At 39.8% G+C, this 25,129-nt stretch overlaps 1 protein-coding gene across 4 annotated transcripts; it reads right to left on the reverse strand.

Annotated features, from left to right (window-relative positions):
• Positions 1 to 430: 430 nt before the first annotated feature.
• SUV39H2 (suppressor of variegation 3-9 homolog 2) lies at positions 431 to 24,857 on the reverse strand. Of its 4 annotated transcripts, none has more exons than XM_027559878.1 (6): positions 24,311 to 24,857; positions 21,874 to 22,019; positions 7,522 to 8,193; positions 5,470 to 5,616; positions 3,685 to 3,814; positions 431 to 2,861 (listed from the first exon to the last, which is right to left on the reverse strand). In XM_027559878.1, exons 1-6 carry the CDS (start codon positions 24,726 to 24,728, stop codon positions 2,755 to 2,757), a joined length of 1,620 nt encoding a protein of 539 aa, XP_027415679.1. In that variant the 5' UTR covers positions 24,729 to 24,857; the 3' UTR covers positions 431 to 2,754. The 4 variants fall into 4 exon arrangements, with proteins under 4 accessions (XP_027415679.1, XP_027415680.1, XP_027415682.1 ...); XM_027559879.1 differs by lacking the exon at positions 24,311 to 24,857 and adding an exon at positions 23,844 to 24,267; XM_027559880.1 differs by having other exon boundaries at positions 492 to 2,861; positions 24,698 to 24,854.
• Positions 24,858 to 25,129: the final 272 nt, after the last annotated feature.

Raw genomic sequence — 25,129 nt, forward strand, 5'->3', positions numbered from 1 at the left:
GAATCCAGGACTTTGCAGTTTGTTTAAACTAACAGTAGAAACTGATTAAAAAAAAAAAAAAAGTCTGCCTGAAGCTGGTCAAATACATTAAAAGCAGTCAAGTGTAGTTTCTGATTGGGGGATGTTAATGTTAACCACAGCAGTCTAAGCCCATTTCTTCAGTGTGTTTAGGGAAGACAGCACCAACCTCCTCGACTCATGAGAAGCACAGGAGGACACACGTAGGGCCTAAGACTTGCTCAAAGGTTATCAGCTCTAATTCTAAAATTCCTCTGCACTTCCAGGCAGAACTTAGCAAAATTGTTTAAGTACTTGGTGACTAATGCTCAAAAAATTTAAGCATCCATCTACCTTATGCTAAGTACAAAATGGTACTTTAATATTCAAATGCATGAGCCATGACAATAAAAAAACTTTCTTAAAAGTAATATTTAAAAGAATGGTATAAACCTTTGGTTAATCTCAGTAACAGGTACTCAGGAATGCATCAATAATTTTCTGCCCCTTTAGCTTTACTGAAAATGACAGTAAAATATTCAGAAATACAGCTAAGGCATAATAAAAGAAAACCAAATGCTAAACTACATTTATTTTGCTAAGAGAAACTGCTTAACTATGAGTAAGTGCAGTCTAGATTTTGTGCATATGTGGGGAAAAAACCCTGAGCTTACCAACTATGTGTCAGAATCCTTTTCTGTAGATACTGAAAACAGTGCTATCAATACAACATGAACAGTGGATTAATTTACAGCGTTAACTTGATTTAAATATTGTAAACTTGATCTAAATATTACCCTTGCATATTTGCTTGATATTGAGAGAAGAAATTCTGACAACTTAGGAAACAAGTAGCTAGATGTTGACTTAAAATAGTTAAAGCTCCTAACAGCTTCATTTAGTTTCTAGTATTTTACTGCTTAAGTTCAGCTTTTTTAACGACTCACGGTTAATGCGGGTATTTAAAATGTCAAAAGCTCATTACATTTCTATTATAATAAGGACCAAATGCAAGTTTACCGAAAATAGTCATTTTTCCCTTTGTTCTCCAGCTTTACATTTCTTTAACACACAGTAGACAAGATCAAATAACTAGACAGTAAAACACTGACCAATGTTACAGCTTGAACCTGTGAGAATTATAATTCAAAGTAAGTCTGGCCCCTGGGGGCAGCTGTAAATTTGTGACTTTTTTTTAAAAAAATCACTGACACCTTGTGACTTTTTTTTTAAATCAAGAAATGGCACTAAAAAAATATTTTTTTCTTTGACGCCTCCAAATTTTGGTATGCAGATATACTCCGAAGCTCCAAACATGTAAACAATTCACCCTGTACTATGAAAAAGCCAAGTCCTGTGACAGCAATATTAACAAAGTGCAGCTTCTCCCAAGAAGAGAAGTTAAGGATTAAGATGTGAAGTGCTGCATCCCTGAAGTCAGCTCAGTTTTACCCAAGGGCTCTGCGGGTCAGGAATACCAACAGCCAGACTCAGCTGCTGTTGCTGTCACGTTGGACACCATGTCCCAGGATCTGAGGGAGATGAAAATAGTTTTTTTCCCAACTTAGGTTTCACTATGTAGGAAAAAACAAACAACCCCCTCGCCCCAAACAATAAATATAGTCACTTCAGTCTTCAGAGTTCAAGTAATAAATGGTCTCGTAATTCAGACACACTTTGGCCAAGCCAAGTTTAGCTTTATCACATTAAAAAATTTCACGTATAAAATAAGTATCTGTTCAAAATATAGATCAGGTCTTAAGAAAGGCATGCAGGCCCTTTATTAATTATAAAAATTATTAAATTTAGTGGCAAGGAAATGTTAAAACTACCTGAAATTCAGAAGATGCAATGTTAATTATTGTGTGGAACATTATCATTACATACAGCTGCTCTAAAGAGATAATCTTGTTTTTACTGTGGAGACCAGAGGTATTCAGCAGAGATCGCCTGATTCATATTATCAAGAGGGTCCTATAAAGTGCTCCATCTCCCCTGCTTGGTGCTCCAAAAGACCCTCATGGCCCCATGCCCCATCCTTTCTAAGAAGTGCATCAGCCAGCCATTCTAGAATTTTAGGTAAACTTCAGATACCTCTCCTCTACAAGATTAAAAAATCTTTTACTGGTTCAGATATCCACTCCTCCTACTGGTCTAGATTGCTTCAAAGTATTAAATCAAGCTGTAATTAAATTTTTTTACATTTAATTTTAGACCTTAAATTTCTATATCATTAAGATACCAATGTTTTAATGAAAGTAGAAAATAGAGTATAATTCAGTATCACCTATTTGTCTCAAATACAAGTACAAAGAGTTGTTAAGTAGGTAAACAGGAATGACAATAACAAAAATAGAACTTGTGTATTTGTCCAATTCTAAATTCAAGGTATATGGCAAATTGAATGTTCAATCTTAGCAACTGTTACATCATCAGTTTAACACTTAAACACTGAAGGAGGCATTTCTCTATATTCACATAGACTTCCTGTTAAGTATATAGTTGTTGATTTGCAAACAGTTTTCCTTTCATGTTTGGTATCTAACCACTGAATATGTATATGTAGAATTAGTCTATGTGACCCCCACGTTCCTCTCTTCAAAAGGATCAGTAACGCATTTGGTCAATAGTCTGAAAGGTAAATTGTAAATCAACGTAGTGTATAATCTTGATAATATGAAAAGAGTCCAAAATACTTTTAAAATGTTAACATTAGAAAAAACACTATAATCGTCATAAGTTCTATTTCCTGAAAATTCAGTTGAGGTAACCTCTGCAAGTCACAGCTCCACATTTGCACACAGTTCTGGCCCTCTTTTTGGCTGGGCTGTGGTCAATAGAATCTGAAGATACATCTCCAGAACCTGGATACATAGAAAAAGAAATACAGGAGAAAGAGTTAAGACAATTCATAATGAGTTTCAAATTTTGTATCAGTTACAAGTAAGTGTGACTATTCAGAGACAAATCATTATGAAATGTCATGAAAGGACGGTGTAGGCTAGTCAGAGGTAAAGTGTTTGTTATTACCCGATGTTTATGAGGATGGATTTGTGAAATGATGAAACTTACTAGTAAAATTCAATATACAAGCATTTCATAAATTTCTTAAGAGCCATAAAGCAAGGTCAAATAGTAACAATATGTAAAGGGCATCATACTTAGAAAAACAGTAAGTGTTTTCTTTCCTAAGCAAAGAAGACAGTAAAGCACATAAAATTAAGTGTTCACAGGAAAGCAAAGAGAATTCAATGTTCTTTTTAAAAGCCAGATTCAAGTAGAAATGGAATAAGCTCATATATGATTTAATCATATTTTCAATCTTTTGAATATACATCTTAGTAAACATTCAGAAATGTAAGGCTGAAAATTTTTTAAATTCAAGTAATACTGAAAAAAGATCTTATAATAAATAAGCTTCTATGTGGAAGTTCTGAAAAAAGCAGGCAGCAATGTGATGTAAAGAAACAGCATTACTCAGCCCCCAAGGTCAGGCAGACCTGGATTCTAGCATTAGCTCTATCAGATTAGCTTTGTGCCCTTGATGGAAAAGACCAACTCTTATAGCCTTTTTTGCCCCTTTCTATTTAGTTAGTATTTAGTTTGGTTCAGATGTTCTAAAGTCTTCTACTCTAATTAGATTTTTCACACTGAAGTTCCATCAAAGAAACTATTTGAAAATCATACCTTTCATTTGATAATCAAAAGTGAGCTCTTCTCCAGCATTGATAGTTCTCGTGGAAAATAATGCTATTCGGGGAAGACGGGTATCGAGGTTATCAATGAAAACATTGAACACCTGAAGGTTTGGGTCACACTAAAAAGGAACATGAGATCCCACTTAAGTAAAAATGACATGAATAAGCTCTTCTATATGCTATGTAAAATCATTAATTTCCCAGAGTATTAGTGTTAAATTCTATGAGAAATTAAGTGGCTTACTGTTTAGAGGGTTTTGAGGCATGCACACTGAAAAAGTGTTCCCTTACAGAAAATTTCAGACATAAACCTAGAGAAAGTAAGTTCACATACATCCACTATGCAGCTTCAAGGACTATTAACGTTTTTGTCATTCTAGTTTCATCTAATCCCAACTTCTTGTTTCTGGAGAATTTTAATGCAAGTATTAGATAATATCATTTCACCTGTAAATATTTTAGTAAGGCATCTATATATTTTCTGCTTGTTTCTAAAGTTTTTAATATTTTTGGAGAATGTTTGACAGCAGTAACTAAAATCATGGGAAGTAAAACTGCAGATAAACAGGGACTACTGTATCAAAAGTTTATTGAAAAGCCTAGGAACAGTCAAAAAAGGCCCACACAGAACATCTAGAAATAGATTATTAAAAGTAAAAGATGCTCTAGTAAGGCTTAAAGAACTGCAGTAACTGTTCTTAAAATATCAAATCATGCAATTTCATATTGCATGGAGTTTCATTTCTTAAAACTTTTGATTGGAATTATTCATCATTTTGAGAACTCTACACTAAATTCTATAATATGCAAGAAAGATCCAGTGAATTATACTAAGAAATAAAAATGACTGTTTAACTGTCCTTGAATAGAGTAACTATTTTGAAAGCATTTTGATTTTATCATTAAGAAAAAATTAAATGTTTAAGCAAACCAGAAAACTAAAATGTCAGAAGGTCTCTGATATTTCAGTACTCATCATAAACTAGTTTCTTGGTATAAAACCCAATAAAAGATTATCATGGGCTACATTCCTTCTATGGCCAACTGTAAGACTTACTCTGTGAGATACATTTTCCTTATATCTATAAAATGGAGACAATGCCAATCTAACAAGCCTAAAACTTTGTTATCCATTGAGCACTAAATAGGTGTCTAGTAACTCCTAACCTCCCTTATAGTTTTTATAGAGTGTAGTTTTTTAGAGTGTAAGTTTCTGGAGTTAAGGTTCTAACTGTATTTCTAAATTTGTTTCAAATAGGAATTGAGAATACTAGTTCATAATTTGGAAAAGTAGCCCTAAATACTTCAGTACTCAAGAAATCCTAAAATTTTATAAAAATGTTAACATGTTTACATTTTAAGAGAACACAGCAGTCTTTCTTTAGTCATACATGCTAAATTTAGCTGTATTAACATCTGTAACCCATAAAGCTGTGCTAATTCTTCAACATTTTACCTCTTTACTCCTCTGGTGATTAATTTCCTTCTCTATATGAGGATAATACCTATCTTATAAAGTTGTTGGAAAGTTTAAATGAAGTAATACATGTAAAGATTCTTAAAAGGGATAGTATTTGGTATGCACCTTGATGAATTTTCCTAAAAGAGCAGTAATACCAGGAATTAACAGAAAAGGCCCTTGTATAAAAATACTTTGGAAATAATGAAAAAGTATATAATTATCCCTCAAGTACAGAAAATCTTTTAAAACAGTACTAATTAGTCCTGTCTGTAGTAAGTGGTCCTAGTCCTGTCTATAATAAGTATCTCTTACACTGTGATTCACAAAATGAGACACATTTCCATATCGAGCTGCATCCACTGTGAATTCATCAGATTCATAGTCCAGATCAAAGAGATACGTGATTCCTTTGTTGTCATATAACTGGCCACGTCTCTCAGCTTCCTCACTGGTGATCACCTAAAAAGAAAAAACTGTATTATATAGCTGTTGCTGAACTGAAGAAACATTCATCCATAAATCTATTAATATATTAATGGCCTTCAAGTACATAAAAAGAAATAAAAGTGCCATCAAAATAAACATTTACCATAAACTATTCTAGAAAAACTAGATGAAAAGAGGTGGGGAAACGAGAGGAGAAAATGAGGGTGCTAAGTATGACTATTTAAATGAGAATTAGGACAACCCAACAATTATCAAGCTGAAATAGTATACTACTTTGGTTCTAATTTATTGATATGTTCAATATATCAATACAGGAGCTACATGATAGCTCTCTGTAGAACACACCAGAATGTAAAGAACTAAGTTTACAAGTAAGTATCTGTGCTCTAAAGCATAATTTTCCTATAATTAATCTGTGTGTAGTTACAAACAGAAATTAGTTGCAAATACAGGAGAGAAGGTATGTTAAATCCACAGTTAACTATGGCAAGTTTAGTTTTGTAGAACAGGTGGTTTTCATGAAATTCTGCAACTCATGACCATCATCTATACAGTTCCGCTCTGAAGAACACAGCTTCACCACATGCTCAGATTAAGAAACCAAAAATGTCTCAAGTGATTCATGGTGGCAACCAAATTCAGCTGCATTTATTAAACTCAAAAAGAGAATGATTTGATTATACAAGATCCAGTCTCCTGAATAAGTGATTTATAATAATCTGCCGTTGTCTAAAAATTTAAGGATCAAAATAGGGATGCAATTTAACCTGAGAATTCTGAGTGAATGCAGATACTTAAAGGTGATCCAATTCCAAACAACTTCTAAAATATCTGAGTTGACAACCCCAGATATGCAGTCACACTTGTATTTTTCTAGCCATAGCCTCTCCCACCATTCAGTCTGGGGAAGAATGGTGCAGGGGTCAAAATTCTAGAGCCTTGGTTTTGAATCTTGGTTCTTTGTTACTATTAAGTGACCCTGGGTGAGTTGCTTATTTTTCTCTGTGCCTCAGTTTCCTCCTGTATAATAACGGAGAGAATGCTACCATGTCATAGAGTTGTTGACAGAATTCATAAGTTAAAACACGAGGTACTTAGAATAGTATGCAGTGAATACTATCTTCTGTAGATCTACATTGCATGTATAAAAACAAATTTGCTTAGTATTTGGTAATTTAGAGAACAGTCTTTGTAGCTGAGTTACAAAGGATTCGGACGTTCCTTGCTGGCGGGTGCAATACATGTTTTTATGTATATTTTACAGTGCTTGCTCATAAAACGTCCATTTACTCTACAGTCTTTCCTACTGATACAAAACTGAGTTTTGCCGACTACACATAATCATATTTGGTCAAATGGATGAAGTGAATTACAATTTAACAGTTTCCGGAGCCCAGCCTGGTACTCTGTGATGACCTAGAGGGGTGGGATGTGGGGAGGGAGCCGCAAGAGGGAGGGGGTAGGGATACATATATATATGATGGATTTGCGTTGTACAGCAGAAACCAACACAACATGGGAAAGCAATTTTCCTCCAATTAAAAAGTAACCACCCCTCTGCCCCCAAAGTTTCCAAGTCAGGATGTTTTTAGATCTGATTTTCAAAACTGTCTTAGGACTCTTGTGTAAAATAGCTGTCATATTTTCAAATTTACAAATGCCAGTTCAGTGACTATGACTGGGTGTTTGTTGAAAGATGACTACTACATTTGTCATTATATATAATTTTTTGATTCATATTCAAGTTTATATTTTTAATGATGCCAGTGAACCCTTCTTTCAAACCTGAAATTTGTACATATTTGCAACGATAATATCAAAACATATCAAATGTTTGTCACAGAGGTTAAAAAGGCAACTTTTCAAAAGCATAAACCTTCCTTGTACATTATCTGCTATGAGAGAAGGTGAACGTACCTCTCCAACATATTCCATGACAAAACTCATTCTTTTAATCTTCACAAGGGTTTTTACACCCCAGCCACAGCCATTGCTAGTTCGAAAGATGCAAAGTGAATACTGTGTGCCTTTTTGTACGATCCTGTTGGGACAGTCGGGTCCACATTGACATCTTGAGTTGCACTCGTAAATGGGGGTACCAGGTGGGATTTTAATTTGTTGATTTTTATTATAAGCCAAAAGAACTCCAGCTTCAGCAGGACAACATTTTTCAAAGAAGCAATCTGTGCATGAACAACCAAAGGTAGCTTCATTTACTAAGCTGATTCCAGGAGCTGGTTTGTATTCATTAATGTAGTAGAAGTCTGAAGGGGGCCCCTCTAAGTCCACAGTATTTTCAACAAAAATCATTCCTTTGTGAGTCTTCCTTCTGTTGAGTTCATCCTGCCATCTCTGCAGGGCTATCCTTTGTTTAGCCTTCTTTACAATGTATTCAGCAACAGCAGGTTTCAAGGCTCTGTGATTTTCTTTTAGAGTTATTGCTTTGCCTTTCTTTACCTGAGATAAATAATTATGCTTGTCATTAAAGAACTGCTGAAGTAGTAATGGGCACTTGAGATTTTGCAAAGGTTCCCAAGTATTTGTAGAATCTGGCCATCCTTTCCATTTTACAAGATAATATTCCATATCCTTAAAATATAAAAGAAAATGCAAATCAGATTATGACATATCCATTTATCAAAAATAATTTAATATCTTAAAGGGTATTCATTATTATTTTTCTTAAAAAAGTTCATAATACACAGTTACAGATTACTAGCAGATGAAATACAAATCATAAAATAAACCTGTTTTTCTTTACATTACATAAAATATGTACAGAAAACTTAGATATAGCATTATGTTTGACTGCAGGCAAAAGAGTCACACCTGGAGAAAGATAAAAGTAATGAAATTCATGAATATGTTACCAGTGATCAAGTTAAACAAAACAGTATTTATCTTTATATGGAAATAAGCTGTACCAAAATGAATTTATGACATAGGTCAGTGGCTTGCTTGGCCAGCACAGCTGCAGACACCACCCTCTAAGGTCTGTAATAACCGGTTCAATGGACATGAACTTGGGCAAACTCCAGGCGATAGTGAGGGACAGGGAGGCCTGGAGTGCTGCAGTCCATGGGATCACAAAGAGCTGGACGCGACTTGGTGACTGAACAAGGTCTATAATTTAATATTTTACGCTGGATATGAGGGTAGTTCTTTTTCATTAATGTCCAGGACACACCTCCCTAGATTTTCTAGAGTGAACTGTCTCCGTCATTCCTGGCCGCAGGTCACTACTGAATGTGGCTGGTCCAAACTGAGATGTGCTCTATGTAATAAACACTGCACTTCAAAGACTCAGCACAAAAATAATGTACACTATTTAATTTAAAAACATTGATTATACATGGAAATAATATTTGGGGTTAAATGTATTATTAAAAGAAGTTTCACCTGGTTCTTTCCATTTTGTTTAACACAGTTACAAGAAAAGTTTTTTTTAATTATAGTTGTCCTTTGGTACTCACCAGAGGATTGGTTTCAGGACCCCTCTCGGATAATAAAATCCACTATGCTCAAGTCCCAGATGTAAAATGGCATAGTATTTGCATACAACCTACTTGTATACTTTAAATCATCTCTGCTGCTGCTAAGTTGCTTCAGTCGTGTCCGACTCTGTGCGACCCCATAGACGGCAGCCCACCAGGCTCCCCTGTCCCTGGGATTCTCCAGGCAAGAACACTGGAGTGGGTTGCCATTTCCTTCTCCAAAGAAATCATCTCTAGATCTAATATAATGTGAATGCTATATAAATAGTTGCCAGCGCACGGCAAATCCAAGTTTTGCTTTGCAACTTTCTCTTTTTCAAATATTTTCTCTCTGAGGTTAGTTGCATCCTGTGGTGCAGAACCTGGGGATACAGAGGGCCGAGTGTATACACCTGTAGTTTGTATCATATTTCTATTGAACAGCACAATTCCAGAGACACTTGCCTGTGGCTGGATAGGTGACAGGCCCTCAAAGCACCAAAAATCAAATATTTTGATTTATCCTTCAGACTGCTGTTGGTCACCATGGTACCTGAAATCCTGCTTTCTCACCCCAGGAGTCAGGCCGTGTCTTCTTCCGAATGCTGTATTAAGTTTCTCTTTAGAAACGTAGTCTAGTGTACGTGCGTGTGTGCTAAGTCGCTTCCACTGTGTCCGACTCTGTGCGACCCCATGGACTGTAGCCCGCCAGGCTCCTCTGTCCATGGGATTCTCCAGGCAAGAGTACTGGAGTGGGGTGCCATTTCCTCCTCCAGGGGATCTTCCCAACCCAGGGATGGAACCTGGGTCTCTCACATCTGCACTGGCAGGCAGAAGTCTAGTGTACATGCTGTACATAATAAATTATTCAAGTAACGTCTCGATTTTCTTTGTTCTCTAGAATAGCGAACATATACCTATGAGTGCTAGGGTAAAATGTCTTCTGAAATATAAAGTAATTAAACTGCATTCTATGGTTTTTAGTTAGCATTTTAATTCATAGATATTGATAAAAAAATTAACTGGGATACATTTGATTTCGCCTGAAATTTTAAATAGAGGTTTTATTATAAAATAAGGATGTCTTACTAGTTCTAGTTTATATGACCTGGCAGGTCCAGAAAATGTACTGAGGCATGATGGGGTGAGGAGCATTAAGGCAGCCTTGCAGGAGCTCACCTGGCTAGTCAGGGAGCTTATCTCCATGTTTTATTATATTCTACTCAATACACAATAATGCTTGTTAATGAAAAGAGCTCTACTTCTTTGTGAAATTGGTAAAAATGTTTAGTCAAAAAAAAAAGTGATTAAATTATGGCATGAACATATGCCCCAAAACTGTACTTCTATGAAAAATATATTATGATTCCAGGGCAGAAAAAGCCTAGACATATTGAAGTGTTAGTCAAACTGGCTCACTAAAACATAACATGGGTTTCTCCCTCCTGTCAGGTGACTACAATTTGCAATGTTGTTAGCAGATATATGCTCAATAACAATGAGGATGGTTTGGCACCATGTAACATTACCTATTCCCCTTAATTATAAATAAAAGTTACATTTTTCTGATTCCAAAATAAAACAGTGCAACCCTGGTCCTCTTTTTTTTTCCTACCATAGCCCTGAGTTATACACCAAAAGTTGCCAGCAAACAATGAAAGAAACACTAAAAACACTAAGCCACTGAAGTCCGCTTTCTAAATAATGCATTGTTCAATGATGAGTCATTTGCATTTTTAGTGATTATTTTGTATGTTAATTACATTGTATCTACTTAACTTATGGATGGTAAAGGTGCTTCTAAAGTATGAATGCAGTGTAAATACAAGTAACATTTTATTTCTATTTTGTAGATTTGTCTTACATTTTATAAGAATGAAAATTTTACTTTTTATATATATATCTCATTTTACTTTTTATATAAAAAATTTCCCTTTTTAAAAAATAAAATAATTTTATACAGAAATCAGTTTGACTTAAATGCAATGACTTCAATACCCTAAACTCTCAAATAAAAGTCAAAAATTTCTTAAGTCTCACAGGATGTCAATATCTTATTCAGACATGCAGTCAACTCTTGATTACCTATAAAAATGGAGTGGAGTCATAAAAATGATCCATTAATCACTCCTGTATAATTTGGAATGCATCACATGAAATTTTTTCTTCAAGACATTTTCCCCCACTATATTTGGCTTAGGTTAAATTCATTCAAATATCTTAGTGTCTATAATGAGCATATGGAAGTTCAGTCACTAGGGGGCGGGATGAGATGTAAGACAGTATTAGCCTTTAAGTGTAAAATCTCATTGGGAAAGGAAGGCAGTAGTATGTAAAATAAAGAGCGATGCAAGGTGGCACAACTTTAAAGGCCAAAAAAAGTAAGACAATAAATACCACTAAAACATAAAGAAGGAAATCAATATAGGTCAATGAGAAAAAGGCACAGGAAGCAGAACAAACTACGCTGTGAAAGACTGATAGCGTTTGTTGGGCAGGGCACAGGGCAGGCAGGATGAGAAACACAAGCGAAGCTTGGAGCTAAGATTTGCATGAAGTATCCAGAAAACAGTGAAGAGACAGATTTAGCTAGCTTTGAGGTTGAGAACACTGAAGCGAGAGATTAAACTGCAACAGCAAGGGAAGAGCAAATTTGGGACAGCCTTGAATACCTGACTGAGGCATCAGAGCTTTATTGTAGGCTAATGGTTTTAACAACTCAGAAACCACGGTGTTTCTGTAGGAAGTGTCATTCAAAATAAATATTTAATTTTATCGTGTCTATTAGAACATTTTACCAATCTTCCAACTGTCAAGCCAATTCAGTCCTCATCTGACTTCCTTAGGCTTTGATATCATAGTTCTCTCTTCATTTTTGTTCCTTCTCTGCCTTCTTTGCTGAGATCTCTGCTCATCACTTAAAACAATGTAGTCACTCAGGATTCTGTCCTTGGTCCCTTTTCACACTAAAGTGTTTGTCTCTTTTGAGAATCTCCAGAGAGCTACAGACTTTCCCCTATCAAAAGTTACATGTATGATACAATGGGTAATTTCAGGATATTTGGATTCTAGTCTAAGAATTCTTCCTCTAAATGTTCTCTCTGGGCAACCTCATTACTCCAACGGTTTTAACTGTACGCTGACACTCCCAGAATTTGAGCTGCAACCCCATGGAGTCAGTGACCTACTAGATGTCCTGTAGGTTCTTAATCTACCCACAGGGAACTCACCACTGCTGTTCCTAAGCAGTTCCCCTCTGTATTCTCATCAAAGCAGCCTTAACCTCCTCTACCTGGTCACACAAGCTGCAAATCAGGAGGTCAATCTCATGTCTTTCTTCCCTTCAATCCCCCATCAGCAAGCTTCCTTAGATCCTTTCACCCATCTCTATTAACATAATGCTATTTACTTCAAGCCTTCAGTCTTGCCCAGATTATGGCACTGATCTCCTACTGGTTTCCCTGCCTCCAGACTAACAACAATCCATCTATCCTTCTCTACTAAAGTGTAGATTTTTAATAAAAACAAAAAGCACCCCCCCACCACAGTACCAGTCATTCTGTTATTTTCTTGCTTAAAATTTTTAATGGCTTCCCCACTGCCTAAAGAATTAAACTCAAACTTCCAATTATAACAACAATTATTCTTGACTGGGTCTTTGATGCTCCCCTGACTCAGTGTTCCAATATGGCCCCATTCACATACCACCCTCTAGCCACACTGAACTGCTGTCTTCCTACCTTTATTTTGCTCTGCTCACACAGTTATTTCTAGTTAGAATGTCTGCTTCCATTTGTCTACTGAACACCTATTTCAGTCTCATCTTTTCTGTGCAGAAAAACTCACCCATTTTTAAAACTCAGCTCAAATGTCATCTCTCCTGTGGAGTCTTCCTTGCCACTCTTGCCCAAGGTGGACTGATTATTGCCAACTTGAGTTCCCATTTCTAATAGAAACTATTGGGTTAGCCAAAAAGTTCGTTTGGGTTTTCTGTACAATCTGATGGAAGAACCCAAACAAATATTTTGGCCAAATCAATATTGGCCAACTCATTTGCAGGAGGGTAGCAATCTTATTCCTGGTAGCCCTAGCACCAAGCAGAATTCCCCACTATGTCCTAGGCACTTACTAAACGTTTCTGAATGTGTAACAAAAACTGTGACTACTAATATGTATGCAGTATTAAAAAATCACAATAGTAACCATATGAATCCTTAAAAGAAATACAAGCTGTTCAACTTAACCTGAAGATAACAATTCATGGTTGTTTTTTTTTTTTAATGTCTGTTAGTATCTGTTACCTGTTGCCTGTAGCCAGTAAGAGGTAGCAAGCACAAACTCTTTAAAATGCATATATGTGGGAGCACAAAAAAGAAAAACAATTAAAATCTACCTCTCATTAGCTAATTTTCCCCTGCAAGTTTTGAGATCATAATATTCAATATTAATGGTAGAAGAGCTGCTGCTGCTAAGTCGCTTCAGTCATGTCCGACTCTGTGCGACCCCATAGACGGCAGCCCACCAGGCTCCCCCGTCCCTGGGATTGTCCAGGCAAGAATACTGGAGTGGGTTGCCATTTCCTTCTCCAATGCATGAAAGTGAAAAGTGAAAGTGAAGTTGCTCAGTCGTGCCCGACTCTTAGCGACCCCATGGACTGCAGCCCACCAGGCTCCTCCATCCATGGGATTTTCCAGGCAAGAGAACTGGAGTGGGGTGCCACTGGTAGAAGAGCATGAATCTGAATACGAAAATCACAGTTACATGGGAACACAGTTTGAGAATTATTCTGGTCAATGGAAAGTCACTGGATTTTCGCACTACTAATTGAGAGAGTGTACGTATTGTGAGGAATGGGTTAGAGGCCCAAAACTGACACAAATGAATAACATGACCCTGGAAAAGTCCTTCTTGGAGCTCTATTTTCCTGACCTCTACAATTTAGGTTTTAGTCTAATGATTTCTATTATTCCATTTCTTAACAAACCACCCTAATTGCAGTTGTCTTTAAGGAATATGACTATGGTGAAATGTGGATATTTTGTTAATATGTGTCATTCAGTCTAGTGCTAGTCCTAGAGACAGAGAATGACCTGGAAACTTTAAGAAGTCAAACCTTTAGGTAATATTTCTTTAATATTTGATTCCTAAGGACTTCTTCACTGATGAGCTGAGTTTGTCAATAAAGAGCACCCAGTTTTGTCACAAATTTTTCTGCATGAAGGGGCAACAATGGCAAACATGTGGCATTAAAAAAAAAAATCACATAGCACCGAGACTCCAGTTCACAGCCTTTGAGTTCCACTGGACCCCAGCAGGAGCCCATCTTGGTAACTGTCCCGTTGTTCCCCCAGCTGGTATTCCTTCCCCGTCCTGAGTTGGCTATTCCAGACCTTCTCCATTTTCTTCCAGGTCCCTATCCCCCGCCTCCCCCCTAGTATTTTTGGGAGCACACAGCCCTGACTTTCGACTTTCCATCCTTCCATGGACGTGGAACTAGAGACGAAGGGGACCAAGGATACGGCAGGAGAGGTGCCCTTCCTCCATCAATGCCTTCCCTCTCCTGTCTCTTCAGTTTCTTGCTCTCTCCTGATTTTCACTAGCATCTGACTCTCCCTTAATTTTTTAAAAGCAAAATTAAACCTCCTTTGAGATATAAATGCTTGAATAAAGAGGGGACCTCTAAAAGATATGATAAATTACTAAAAGTTTAGAGATCAGAGACTAAGGTCAAGGAGTGGAAGATTTTTTTTTTCAGTATAAAATGCTTTATAACATTCAATTTTAAAATTCACATTATCTAGTCAGATATTTTTTTAAATTAAATTATCAATACTCTTAGACCCTACACATCCATATTTGAAAGTGAGAGTTCTTGAAGAGTTGCCCACGCTACTTGACCTTACTTTCTCATTTCCAACTTATTCTTTAATTCATTCTATTTTGGCTTCTTCTATCCAAACCACAGAAATGCTCTCAGGGCATCAGCGACCTGTCCACTACTCAGTCCAGAGGGTAACGTTCTACTGCTGCTTTGACCCCGCTGGTCATGACTCTGTCTTGCTGACAAGAACTGCTCCTCAGGCTTCCGTGGTTTACTCTTCTGATTCTCCTACCTTTCTTGCCAGGTTGTGCCTGTCCTTGGACAGCTCTTCCCTGTGAGTACCCCTTCCTGTTCCTCGATCTTGGCTCATCTCCCATTTTTTTTTGCGTGGATTACTGTAATGGGCCTCTTATCCTTTCAATCCACTCATTGTGCAACAGCCCCCTTCCTGACCCCTCTCTCCCATGTTACTCCCCTGATCAGAACTTAGAGTCAAAAATTCCTCTCTCTGTCTACAAGAAGTGGCACTTTCTGGGCCCTGCCCCATCCTTCCAGCCGCATTTCAATCCTTCTGGCTTATTATGTTCCATCCATACTTCAAAGTCTTTGCAGGAGTCAGGCTCTCTTCCGACTCAGGACCTTTCCCCATTATCTCTACACCCTTTAGTACTAAGTCTGAAATCAGTTCCTCATGGACACCTGCCTATTCTCTCCAGGATGAGTTACAGCCTTCTGTTACACTAGCCTCATCTCAACTATTATTCGGTTCTTGGTACAGTGATAGTTAAGGTTTTCCTACATTCACCAAAAGGCAAACTCCATGACATCAGGGACCATACTTCTGTGTCATTCACCACTGAGATTGCTAGTGCCCAGGGTGTGACATGATAGGTGGTAGAAGACTGGAGAAATATCTGTGGGTTAATGAAGGGGTAAGTGTACCCAGTCCCGGGGCTTCAGTCCCCATTCTTCCACCAATCACTTCAAGGGCCATGGCACCAGTCAGTTCTCACTCTTGATTTAAAGCCACATTTCCAACCACCTGTCTTCTTCAAGTTGGCTTAGAGGGTCAAGAGTCTGCCTGCAATGTGGGACACCTGGGTCTGATCCCTGAGTTGGGAAGATCCCCTGGAGAAGGAAATGGCAACCCACTCCAGTACTCTTGCCTGGAAAATCCTGTGGTCGGAGGAGCCTGGTAGGCTACAGTCCATGAGATCGCAGAGTTGGACACGACTGACCGACTTCACTTCACTTCACTTCCAACCACCTACTGGTTCAGCTCACATTTAAATGTTCTCAACCTTCTTCTCCAACCTCAATCTGGCCCCCTATCCTACTCCTCCTTATACTAAGCCTCATCTTCCTGTATTCCTGGGTCTTGGTGAACAGGACTACCACCAACACCACTGCAAGCTTTCCAGTGCTGGATCCCCAGCCAACACCTTGACTGCTAAACCACAGACTGAAATTTTACATCCTTGATAATTAAGCAAATCATCTACTTCTTTTCATCTTGATTGTTACTACTTTAGTTCAAACACAATCACTTCTCGCCTACATTACAACAGCCTTTCAGAACATGTAAGCTGTACATGTGTCATTTCCCTTCCTGCTAATCCGCTCTCTCCCTCACTGAGAAGAGAAAACCCTCTGAATATAGTGTCACTTTTTAGAACCAGATGATGCTCTCTGCAGTAGGATGGCTGGAGTTCCTTCACTTGTCTCTCACCATCTCCAAATCCCAGATCCTTCCCCTCCATTCTCTGTACTAAAGCCTTAAGGAAAGACTCCATTCAGTGTTACGAGGTCCCAGCTGGATGTTATCTGTTCCAGGAAGCCTTCTCTGAGTCAGCCTAGGCCTTCCTCCCATCAATCGCGTCAGGATGTCTGTCTTAGTGCTTACTAGTCTATACAGCATTGGATGGTTTACTCATCAATCTTGTTCACTGGGCTGTGAGTTCCTTAAGATTCGGGACCATTTCTCATTAATTTTTATGTTCCCATTGCCTAATGTAGCACCTGATACAAAGAAGAATCTCAAATGTTTACTGAGTGAGACTACAGAAAGATGAATCGGCAGACATCAGTCAGTAAATTGGTGCTGTCATTTAAGCATGAAGCTATGAAGACATGGTCCAAAGGTCATTGTGAGGACTGGAGAAACCACTGACATAAAAAACCAATTCATCAACCATGAACTAAATACCCACTGTGTACTACGGTTTATAGTAAGACATAGTCTTGGCCCTCAAATCGTTGATAGTTAAGCAGGGAAGGTATGAAACAAAGCCACAAAATGGGAAAAGTTTTAGAATAATGACAAAAACAGTGCTTATCCTGAACATAAAGAAAGTAATTTTGCTGAGATGAGCAAGGAAGGAGCCTCTGTGGTTGGTGTAACCTTTCAGCTGAACTTTGCAGGCATGCAGGATTTTGCAAAGGAGAGAAGAAAAACAATGTTTCGGAGAGAGAAGTGGATGAGAAAAGTCAAAAGGCACCAAGGTGCATGATGTGTTCAGGAATTAGAATATAAGCTCTGTCTGTTGTTAAGCTAAATTCTCAATGCTCAGAAGACTGCTCAGCTCATACTACACATTCAGTAAGCCTTAGCTACATGGAAGAACTTTCTAGCATATCAGTGCGGTTGGGAAGTAGGATATGTTACAGGAGATGAAGCTGGGAAGGGGTTTGGAGGCCCGATGACAGAAAACATCAGTCCAAAGGGACTCAGCTTAGATTGGCAGACACCAGGTAGCCACTGAAAGGGCTAAAGGAAGGTCCTAGTGCAATCAGAGCTGTGTTTCAGAAACTAATGACTCTGAAGAATATGCTGCTGAACAATCTCTTTTATGAGTTAAATGGAGGGGAATATTTAAGAAAAGGACAGGGTCATAAAATCTCTCACCTGCCCTGACTGTAAGACAGAGAGACACAGACAGAAAAGGTAGAAATATACTGAAGTAATACTGGCTTACAGACTCAATAACCTGTGTTAGGCAGAAGAAGTGAGGGATATAAGTGGGCTGTCGAGGACATACGTGCAGGAAGCGTGCTTATTCCAAAGTAAGAATCCAAAAGGAGAAGGCTGAAGGACAGCAAAAGTTACCCAAACTGAACTGTAAGACTAAGAATTCTGAATAAGAAAAAAGATTGGCAGCTCCTTCAATGTAAGCACAGATTCCTTGGTAATTAACTCTGTATTAAAGTGGATCAGGAATTAACAGCAAAAGACAGAGACATATGGTCTCTAAGAGGTAGAGACCATATAATCAGATGACCTATTAGATTTAGAGGGTAGGGAGAAAAGAAGAATTTATAAGGATAGGTCACTGTGAAGATTATAATTCGATGAAGCTAGACAGGGGACACTAGATCAGGATGCAGGTTTGATGGGGGAAATGGGTATAGATTTGAATATGTTCAGTGTGGTTACCTAGAAACTGGGTGCCCAGTTTGAAATGAAGCTCAGAAAGAACACAATGCCTCACAGAGATTTGAGGGTCACTAATACTTTTGCCTGGAAAATCTCATGGACGGAGGAGCCTGATAGGCTGCAGTCCATGGGGTCGAGAAGAGTCAGACAAGACTGAGTGACTTCACTTTCACTTTCCACTTTCATGCACTGAAGAAGGAAATGGCAACCCCCTCCAGTGTTCTTGCCTGGAGAATCCCAAGGACAGGAGCCTGGTGGGCTGCCGTCTCTGGGGTTGCACAGAGTCGGACACGACTGAAGTGACTTAGCAGCAGCAGCAGCCAAATCAATGTAAGTAGAGACCACCAAGAAGAGGCCGTCCACAGAGCAGATTCCAGGTGAGAAGAGGGCCGAGGAGAGCGCCTTGATGAGTACGTATCGACATTTCAGAGGAAGGACAGGCAAGAGACAGCAAAGGAGCTTCAGACAGAACGTTAAGAAAAACTGGTGGTGGAAAGAGTGGAGATTGAGGTGAGAAACCATGACAGCACATGCTGCTCCCACATGACAACCACGGTCAGTCTGCTAACAGAAACCCTATGAGGTGGTACTGTCCATTCATCTCAGGGAAGAAACTGAAGGAAAGAGAACCAGGTAATATATTGAAGGTCATGCAACTAGTACATGGAAGAGGCGGAATCTGAACCCAGGCAGTCTCTCCAGGACAAGAGGTTCAAGGAAGAAAGAGTAGCCAACAGGGTAGGATGTTGCAAAGAAGGAGAACAGATCTGAGGTCCTCAAATGTGGCAATTAGGAGGTCACTGATAGGAGCATAAATCAAAATGAAGTGGGTTAAAAAGTAAGACGGGAAACAACAAGCAAGCTACAGCACAAACTTTTTGCAATCTGTGTATCTGATAAGGGACTATCTAGAATATACAAAGAACTAGTACAACTCAGTAAGAAAAAGACAACCCAATTCAAAAAAAATAGGTAGGGACCTCCTTGGTGATATGGTGCTGAAGAATCAGCCTACCGATGAAGGGAACACAGATTCCATCCCTGGTCCGAGAAGACCCTACATGCACGGGGCCCCTAAGCCCGTGCACCGTTAACCCTGAACCTGTGCCCTAGAGCCTGGCTCCACGACAAGAGAAGCCACCACAGTGAGAAGCCTACGCACCTCAACTAGAGTAGCCCCTGCTCACCACAACTAGAGAAAGCCTGCACAGCAACGAAGACTCAGTGCAGCCAAAAAGAAATAATAAATTTTAAAACCTTTAAAAAATAGGTAAAGGATCTGCATAGATAGTTCTCTAAAGAAGATACACAAATGGCTATCAGCACTGGAGCAGATGTTCAGCATCATTAGCCATCAGAGAAATGCAAATCGAAAGAACGAGATGCTCCACACCCACTAGGACAGCTATAATCAAAGTCAGATAACAGGTATTGGTGCAGATGTGGAGAAATCAAAACCTTCATACACTGGTGGTGGGAATGTAAAATGGTGAGGTCACTTTGGAAAACAGTTTGGCAGTTCCTCAGATGGTTAGACCACAGAGGTACCATATGACCCAACAGCTCATCTCCTAGGTATATACCCAAGAGAAACAAAAACATGCCCACAGCAAGACTTGCACGTGAATGTTCATAACTTTATCTATAACAGCCCCCAGACAGAAACAACCCAAATGTCCATGAAGTAATGAAAAGATGAATCAAATGTGCTATGTCCATATAATGACATATTTGGCAATAAAAAAGGTACTGATATATGCTACAGTATGAAAACCTTGAAAATACTATGCTAAGTGCAAGAAGCCAATCATAAAGGACCACATACATACTATATGATTCCATGTACATGAAATGTCCAAATAGGGACATCTGTTGAGACAGAAAGTAGACTAGTGGTTGCTGAGGGTTAATGGGAAAAAGATCTGGAGAGGTTTGGGGAGTGATGGCTAAGCAGTATGGGGTTTCTTTTTAGGTTAATGAAAATGTGCAACCACTGCTACAACTAATTTTAGAATAATTCTGTGAGTGTGCAAAAAGCTTTGAATTGTACAGCTTCAACTGGTGAATTGTAGGGTATGTGAATCATATATCAATAAAGCTGTATTTAAAAGTTGATGGGAAATGAAGAAGAAGGAAAAGATAGGAAATGCTTGAGTGGGGATGCAAGATCAAAGAAAGATTAGGGAAAATCTGATTTATCGATTAAGATAAACCAGTGGAAAAATAGCACTTGATTTAAAAAAAGACATCAAAGATTAAGCAAAGTTCTGAAAGGGATGGGCAGGGGAAAAAAAAGAAAAATAGGTGCAACCTCTGAACAAAGATAACTGATGTGAAGTAAGTTGAGAGTTCATACTTGAAGGATCCAAAGAGGTAGAAGTCTGCAGCTGAGAGGGTGAGGGACAGAGTAAGAAGTCCAGAAAAGTTATAATTGGGAAAACTGATGACAAGAATGGAAGAAGCAAGCGAAAGATAAAAGGCTTGTCCAGTGGAACTGAGCAGTGTGAGAACAGAAATAATATATAATGGAGCCACGAAGTGTGATTGTATGACCCCTGCAGCTATACTAGCCAGGCAAGAGTTTAGAAACTGAAATGGCAGAGGACTGGGCTGTTTGGGGGTTGAAGACTACAACCCTGAGTACAGAGAGCGCTGACAGTGTAGGTAAAATTTTGTTGTTGTTTAGTTGCTAGGTAGGTGAAATGCTTCATCACAACATTCCACTGAGTGAGGAAGCCAGTGAGACCAAAAGAAGATGGATGTTTCAAAGGAAGAATTTGATTTAATGGCAGAATCCATATGGAAGATGAAAGAGAAGGAAAACAAGGAAACAGGATTTGATTCATTCATCCAGAACTGACAGATGAACAACCAGAGTTCTTACAGAATAGGTAGGCAATGGAGAGATGAATTACTCGAAAGTATATGGTAAAGTTTAGATTGTAAGAGCTTCTTGAAGAACCCTGTCATTTTCAAGAGAAACAGAAACACAGGGAGGCCCAGGGAAGTTAAATGACTTTTCTGGAATCACAAGGTACTAGACAAAGGCTAGAAATGACTGAACTCCAGGCTGCCCTACTGCACAACAAAACCTGATTGCTATCTGGAGTTTGACAGGACGGTAGGAAATACAAATGGTGATGCTTCTTGAGATTTGGTAACATTAAAATTGGCTTGAATTTCTAGGTTAATCTCAGGTGATAGTGGGGAAATATGATTCAGGAACAAAACGAATGACAGGAGAAGCCAATCTGAGCTAAAACATTTGCTCTGGTAATCCACATGGAGATAATCAAGAGTTGGATGTACAATGACATAAGTACCTTGAAATATTTGAATGTAAGAACATTTTATGCTTCAAAATCCTTTCAATGTTAGTTGGCAAAACAGATGACAGGACATATAAATTTATCATGGCTAAGAATTGTAACCATTAAGAAGAGCTTTGCTTACTTTTAAGGTTATTTTTATGCTACAGAAATATGAAATACTAAAGGGAGGTCTGATTAGGTCTTTTTTAAGGGTCTAGATATTTGCCTTACCTTTACTACCTTGTAGTCACACAAGTATTCCACCTCATAATTGTTTAGATTCCTTTTGGTGATTCCAATCGATTTACATGTGAGCTTTTCTTTTCTACATAATTCCTGAAGAGTATCAAGTGAAACTAGGCAAGGCACACACCAAGCTACAATAAGAAAATAGAATTCTTTACTAATGAAATAGCTACTCAATCAAAATAAAACAAAACAAAAAATCTTGACTTCTATATCCCCACCCTTCAACTGGCAATTTTATAAGACTAAAAATTCAAGAAACCATTTACATGTCTAAGAAAATTTAACCACCGAAGAACTATTTTAGTAAATATTTCTTCCTGGATTTTCTCATGTGTCTCTGCCCTACTATATCAATTTCCACTAAGCCACCTGAACAAAATGTTTCATGTCTATAAGCTTTCATAAGATTACACATAGATAGGCTGGGATAGTATTTTTAACTTTTCATTGTATTCTATATAGAACTGCTGTTTTAGTCAAATGTAGACCTCAAGCACAAAATTATTAGTTAGAGATACATCTTAAATATATTCAAAAATAATCTTACATTGTTAAAAAGTAATTTTCCCTTTCTCTTTGTCCAGCAATAAGAACTGAAATCTAATTCTATAGTTATATACTCGTGACATCATATGATCCACTTTTCCTATTTGAGAAGGTTGTATGAAATTTTAACTTCAATTTTGCCCATGCAGCAATGTAGTTTAGCAAGGTAAATTAACCCAAGGGCTACAATTAAATAATGAAGAGTATATTGAGTTTTGTAATACTCACTTCCTGTATTGTTTTCAAAGCCAAGGATGACAATACAGAGTATTCAATTTACACCAAGCCTGAAGAAAATTACATACACTCATCATCAACCTTCTAGAAGCCAGTAACAGTGCTGTGGAAGAGTCTACCCTCAAATTCCTATTAAGAGTATGCCACCACACTGCATTAAAAACAGGTTAACACAGAGTGGTGATCCACCGGCTAAGACTCCAAGCTCCCAATACAGGGGCCCAGATTCACTCCTGGTCAGGGAACTAGATCCCATACGCTGCATCTAAGACAGAAGATTGGTGTATCTCCAACTAAGACCTGGCACAGCCAAATTAAGTAAATAAATATATTTTTTTAAATAGGTTAACACAAACTGACGTTTAGAAACACAGAATAAACTTGGCTTTCCGGCTAGTGCCACGAGAAGCACCAGAGAGGATCAAGGGTCCTCTGTTCCAGCCCCCGCGAGGCCCCCTAGCTACATGACTTGAGGGAGGTTTCCATCTTTCCGGGATTCAGCTTCACTGAAAAAAATGTGAGGGCTGGAGTAAACTGGGAGTAAACCAAACAAAACCCATCAGTAAACGCACGCTTTACTTGGCAGCTCTCCAAGGTAGCTGTGATAACCTTTTGGGTTTGGAGGTAATTTCCCAGGAAGAGAGAAGAGCTGTTCCTAGTATACCCGTTCCTCGCCCTCCCAAATTCACCCAGGGGTCTCATGATCAGAAAACCTGAAATATGATTTCCAGCCGCCCCACCCCCCAAAAAAGAACTCAGTTCTAGATCAAGAAAGTGAAATGTATTTTTCCCCCAAAAATTTGAGGGGTGGTTTGGGGGTAGGGGAGTAGTGGAAATACAAACCACCCCTTATATCCATCCCTTCCATTTAAAAAGCCTCAGATGTTTTGTGTAGAGTTAACCTCGTTATGCTGATTACCTGGACTTTCTACCCAAGGTGTAATCTGTCTGCTGTTCCTACCAATTTCACTTAGTGCAAGTAACAGAAGAATTCAAGACGCAACCCTCCACGGAAATGCTAGTTTTGAGAGTAAGAAAACTTGGAACACACGACAGCGCAACCCCCCTGGTAACCAATCTGTCTCTAATAATGTAGAAAGAGAATTCACTGGGAAGAGTAAACATTTCATGACCACCACAAAAACTTGACACTAGAAGTTCACACTAACCCCTAGCGGAGGAAAAGTTGGGCGATAATGAGTCCATAATCCAAGCGGAGAGGCGCAGTGCTGGAAAACACCTTTCCGATTCAGAAGGCATTGAAAGTTCCAGTCTTGGAGCGCGCGCACAAACACACGTTCAGCACCGAATTCTTTGGCGACCACAGAAATAGCACGCAAGTTCCCTCCCGGCGGGGATGACGATTCCCGTGAGCCAGAGGCTAACGCCTCCAGTACCCACTTAGTGGGACTTCCTCCAAAGGGTCCTCCCCGTACGTCCGAATCGGGGTACATCCTCACTCATTTCCTTTCTTAGCCTTCACACCTCTCAGCCCCGACCTCTCTCCGCTCCTCCGACACTGAGGTCACACCCACACCACCGGGATCCTCCTGCTCCCAGTTCCAAAACCAGCCCGACCGCAAACGTCCCGCTCAAACCATCACAAAGGAGTCGCGCCCCCCTCGTGTCCACGGACCTCGAGGCGCGCAAGGATCCGCCGTAGCCACCCGCATGCCCCCAAACAGCGGACGGGAGGGGTGGGGTTTCTGGGCCGGCCAGCGGCGGGGGCTGGGCCGCCGGGTCCGTGGGACGGCAGCGGAGGGCGGGGGCCGGGCCTCGCGAGGGCCGGGCGCGGGAAGAGATTGCGGGCAGCGGGCGGGCCGAGCCGCGAGGAGGGTCAGGGGCCGGGGGCAGGGAGGAGCCCTCGGCGCGCGTCTGGGGGCCGCAGTGTCAGCCGCGCGGAAGGCGGTGTCTCGCCGCGTCGAGTTGGGGCCGGCCCGCGCGTTCCGACCCCGCTTCCCGGGCCTCGGGAGTTTGCCCGGCGGACAGGGGACAGTGCGGGGCGCCGCTCTCCAGCCCTCACCTCCTGGCGCCTCGGCCCCGGCCGCCGCCATCTTGAGGAGCTTTCATTCAAACTGGCGCGGTCTGACGGGATAGCTCAGTTGGCCCAACGCCCCGCCCCCGCACAGCCCGCGCGGAACTCGGGAGCCCGGGCGGGGGCCTAGAACCCGCGAGGCGTCCTGACGTCACGGCGGCCGTCCCAGCCGCGGCGGCGAGTGCGCCTGCGCCCCACGTCTTTCGCGGGGACCGCGCGGACAGGGGCGGGGCAAGCGGTCGGAATCTGGGAGCGCTCGCTTAGGTGAGCGGCCACCTGCCCTGGCCTGGTTGGCTGACCGCCTAGTTCAGGGAACGGGCATCAGTCAGGCTTTCCTACAGTAATTATTTCTTCTGCCTGGGCGCTGGGTGTGCAATGTGCAGAATTCCAAGCGCAATGTACGTTTTTTCCCCTCATAAT

The sequence above is a fragment of the Bos indicus x Bos taurus genome, chromosome 13 (genome assembly GCF_003369695.1).
Source record: "Bos indicus x Bos taurus breed Angus x Brahman F1 hybrid chromosome 13, Bos_hybrid_MaternalHap_v2.0, whole genome shotgun sequence".
Taxonomy (NCBI): domain Eukaryota; kingdom Metazoa; phylum Chordata; class Mammalia; order Artiodactyla; family Bovidae; genus Bos; species Bos indicus x Bos taurus.

Excerpts from the sequence above, each read along its gene's own strand:
- SUV39H2 (XM_027559878.1), bottom strand. The coding sequence starts at position 24,728 with ATGGCGGCGGCCGGGGCCGAGGCGCCAGGAGGTGAGGGCTGGAGAGCG. Across the intron at positions 8,194-21,873 it reads GTGACTACAAGGTAGTAAAG|GATATGGAATATTATCTTGT; the intron begins GTAAGGCAAATA and ends TTATATTTTAAG. Across the intron at positions 2,862-3,684 it reads TTTTGATTATCAAATGAAAG|GTTCTGGAGATGTATCTTCA; the intron begins GTATGATTTTCA and ends CTATGTATCCAG.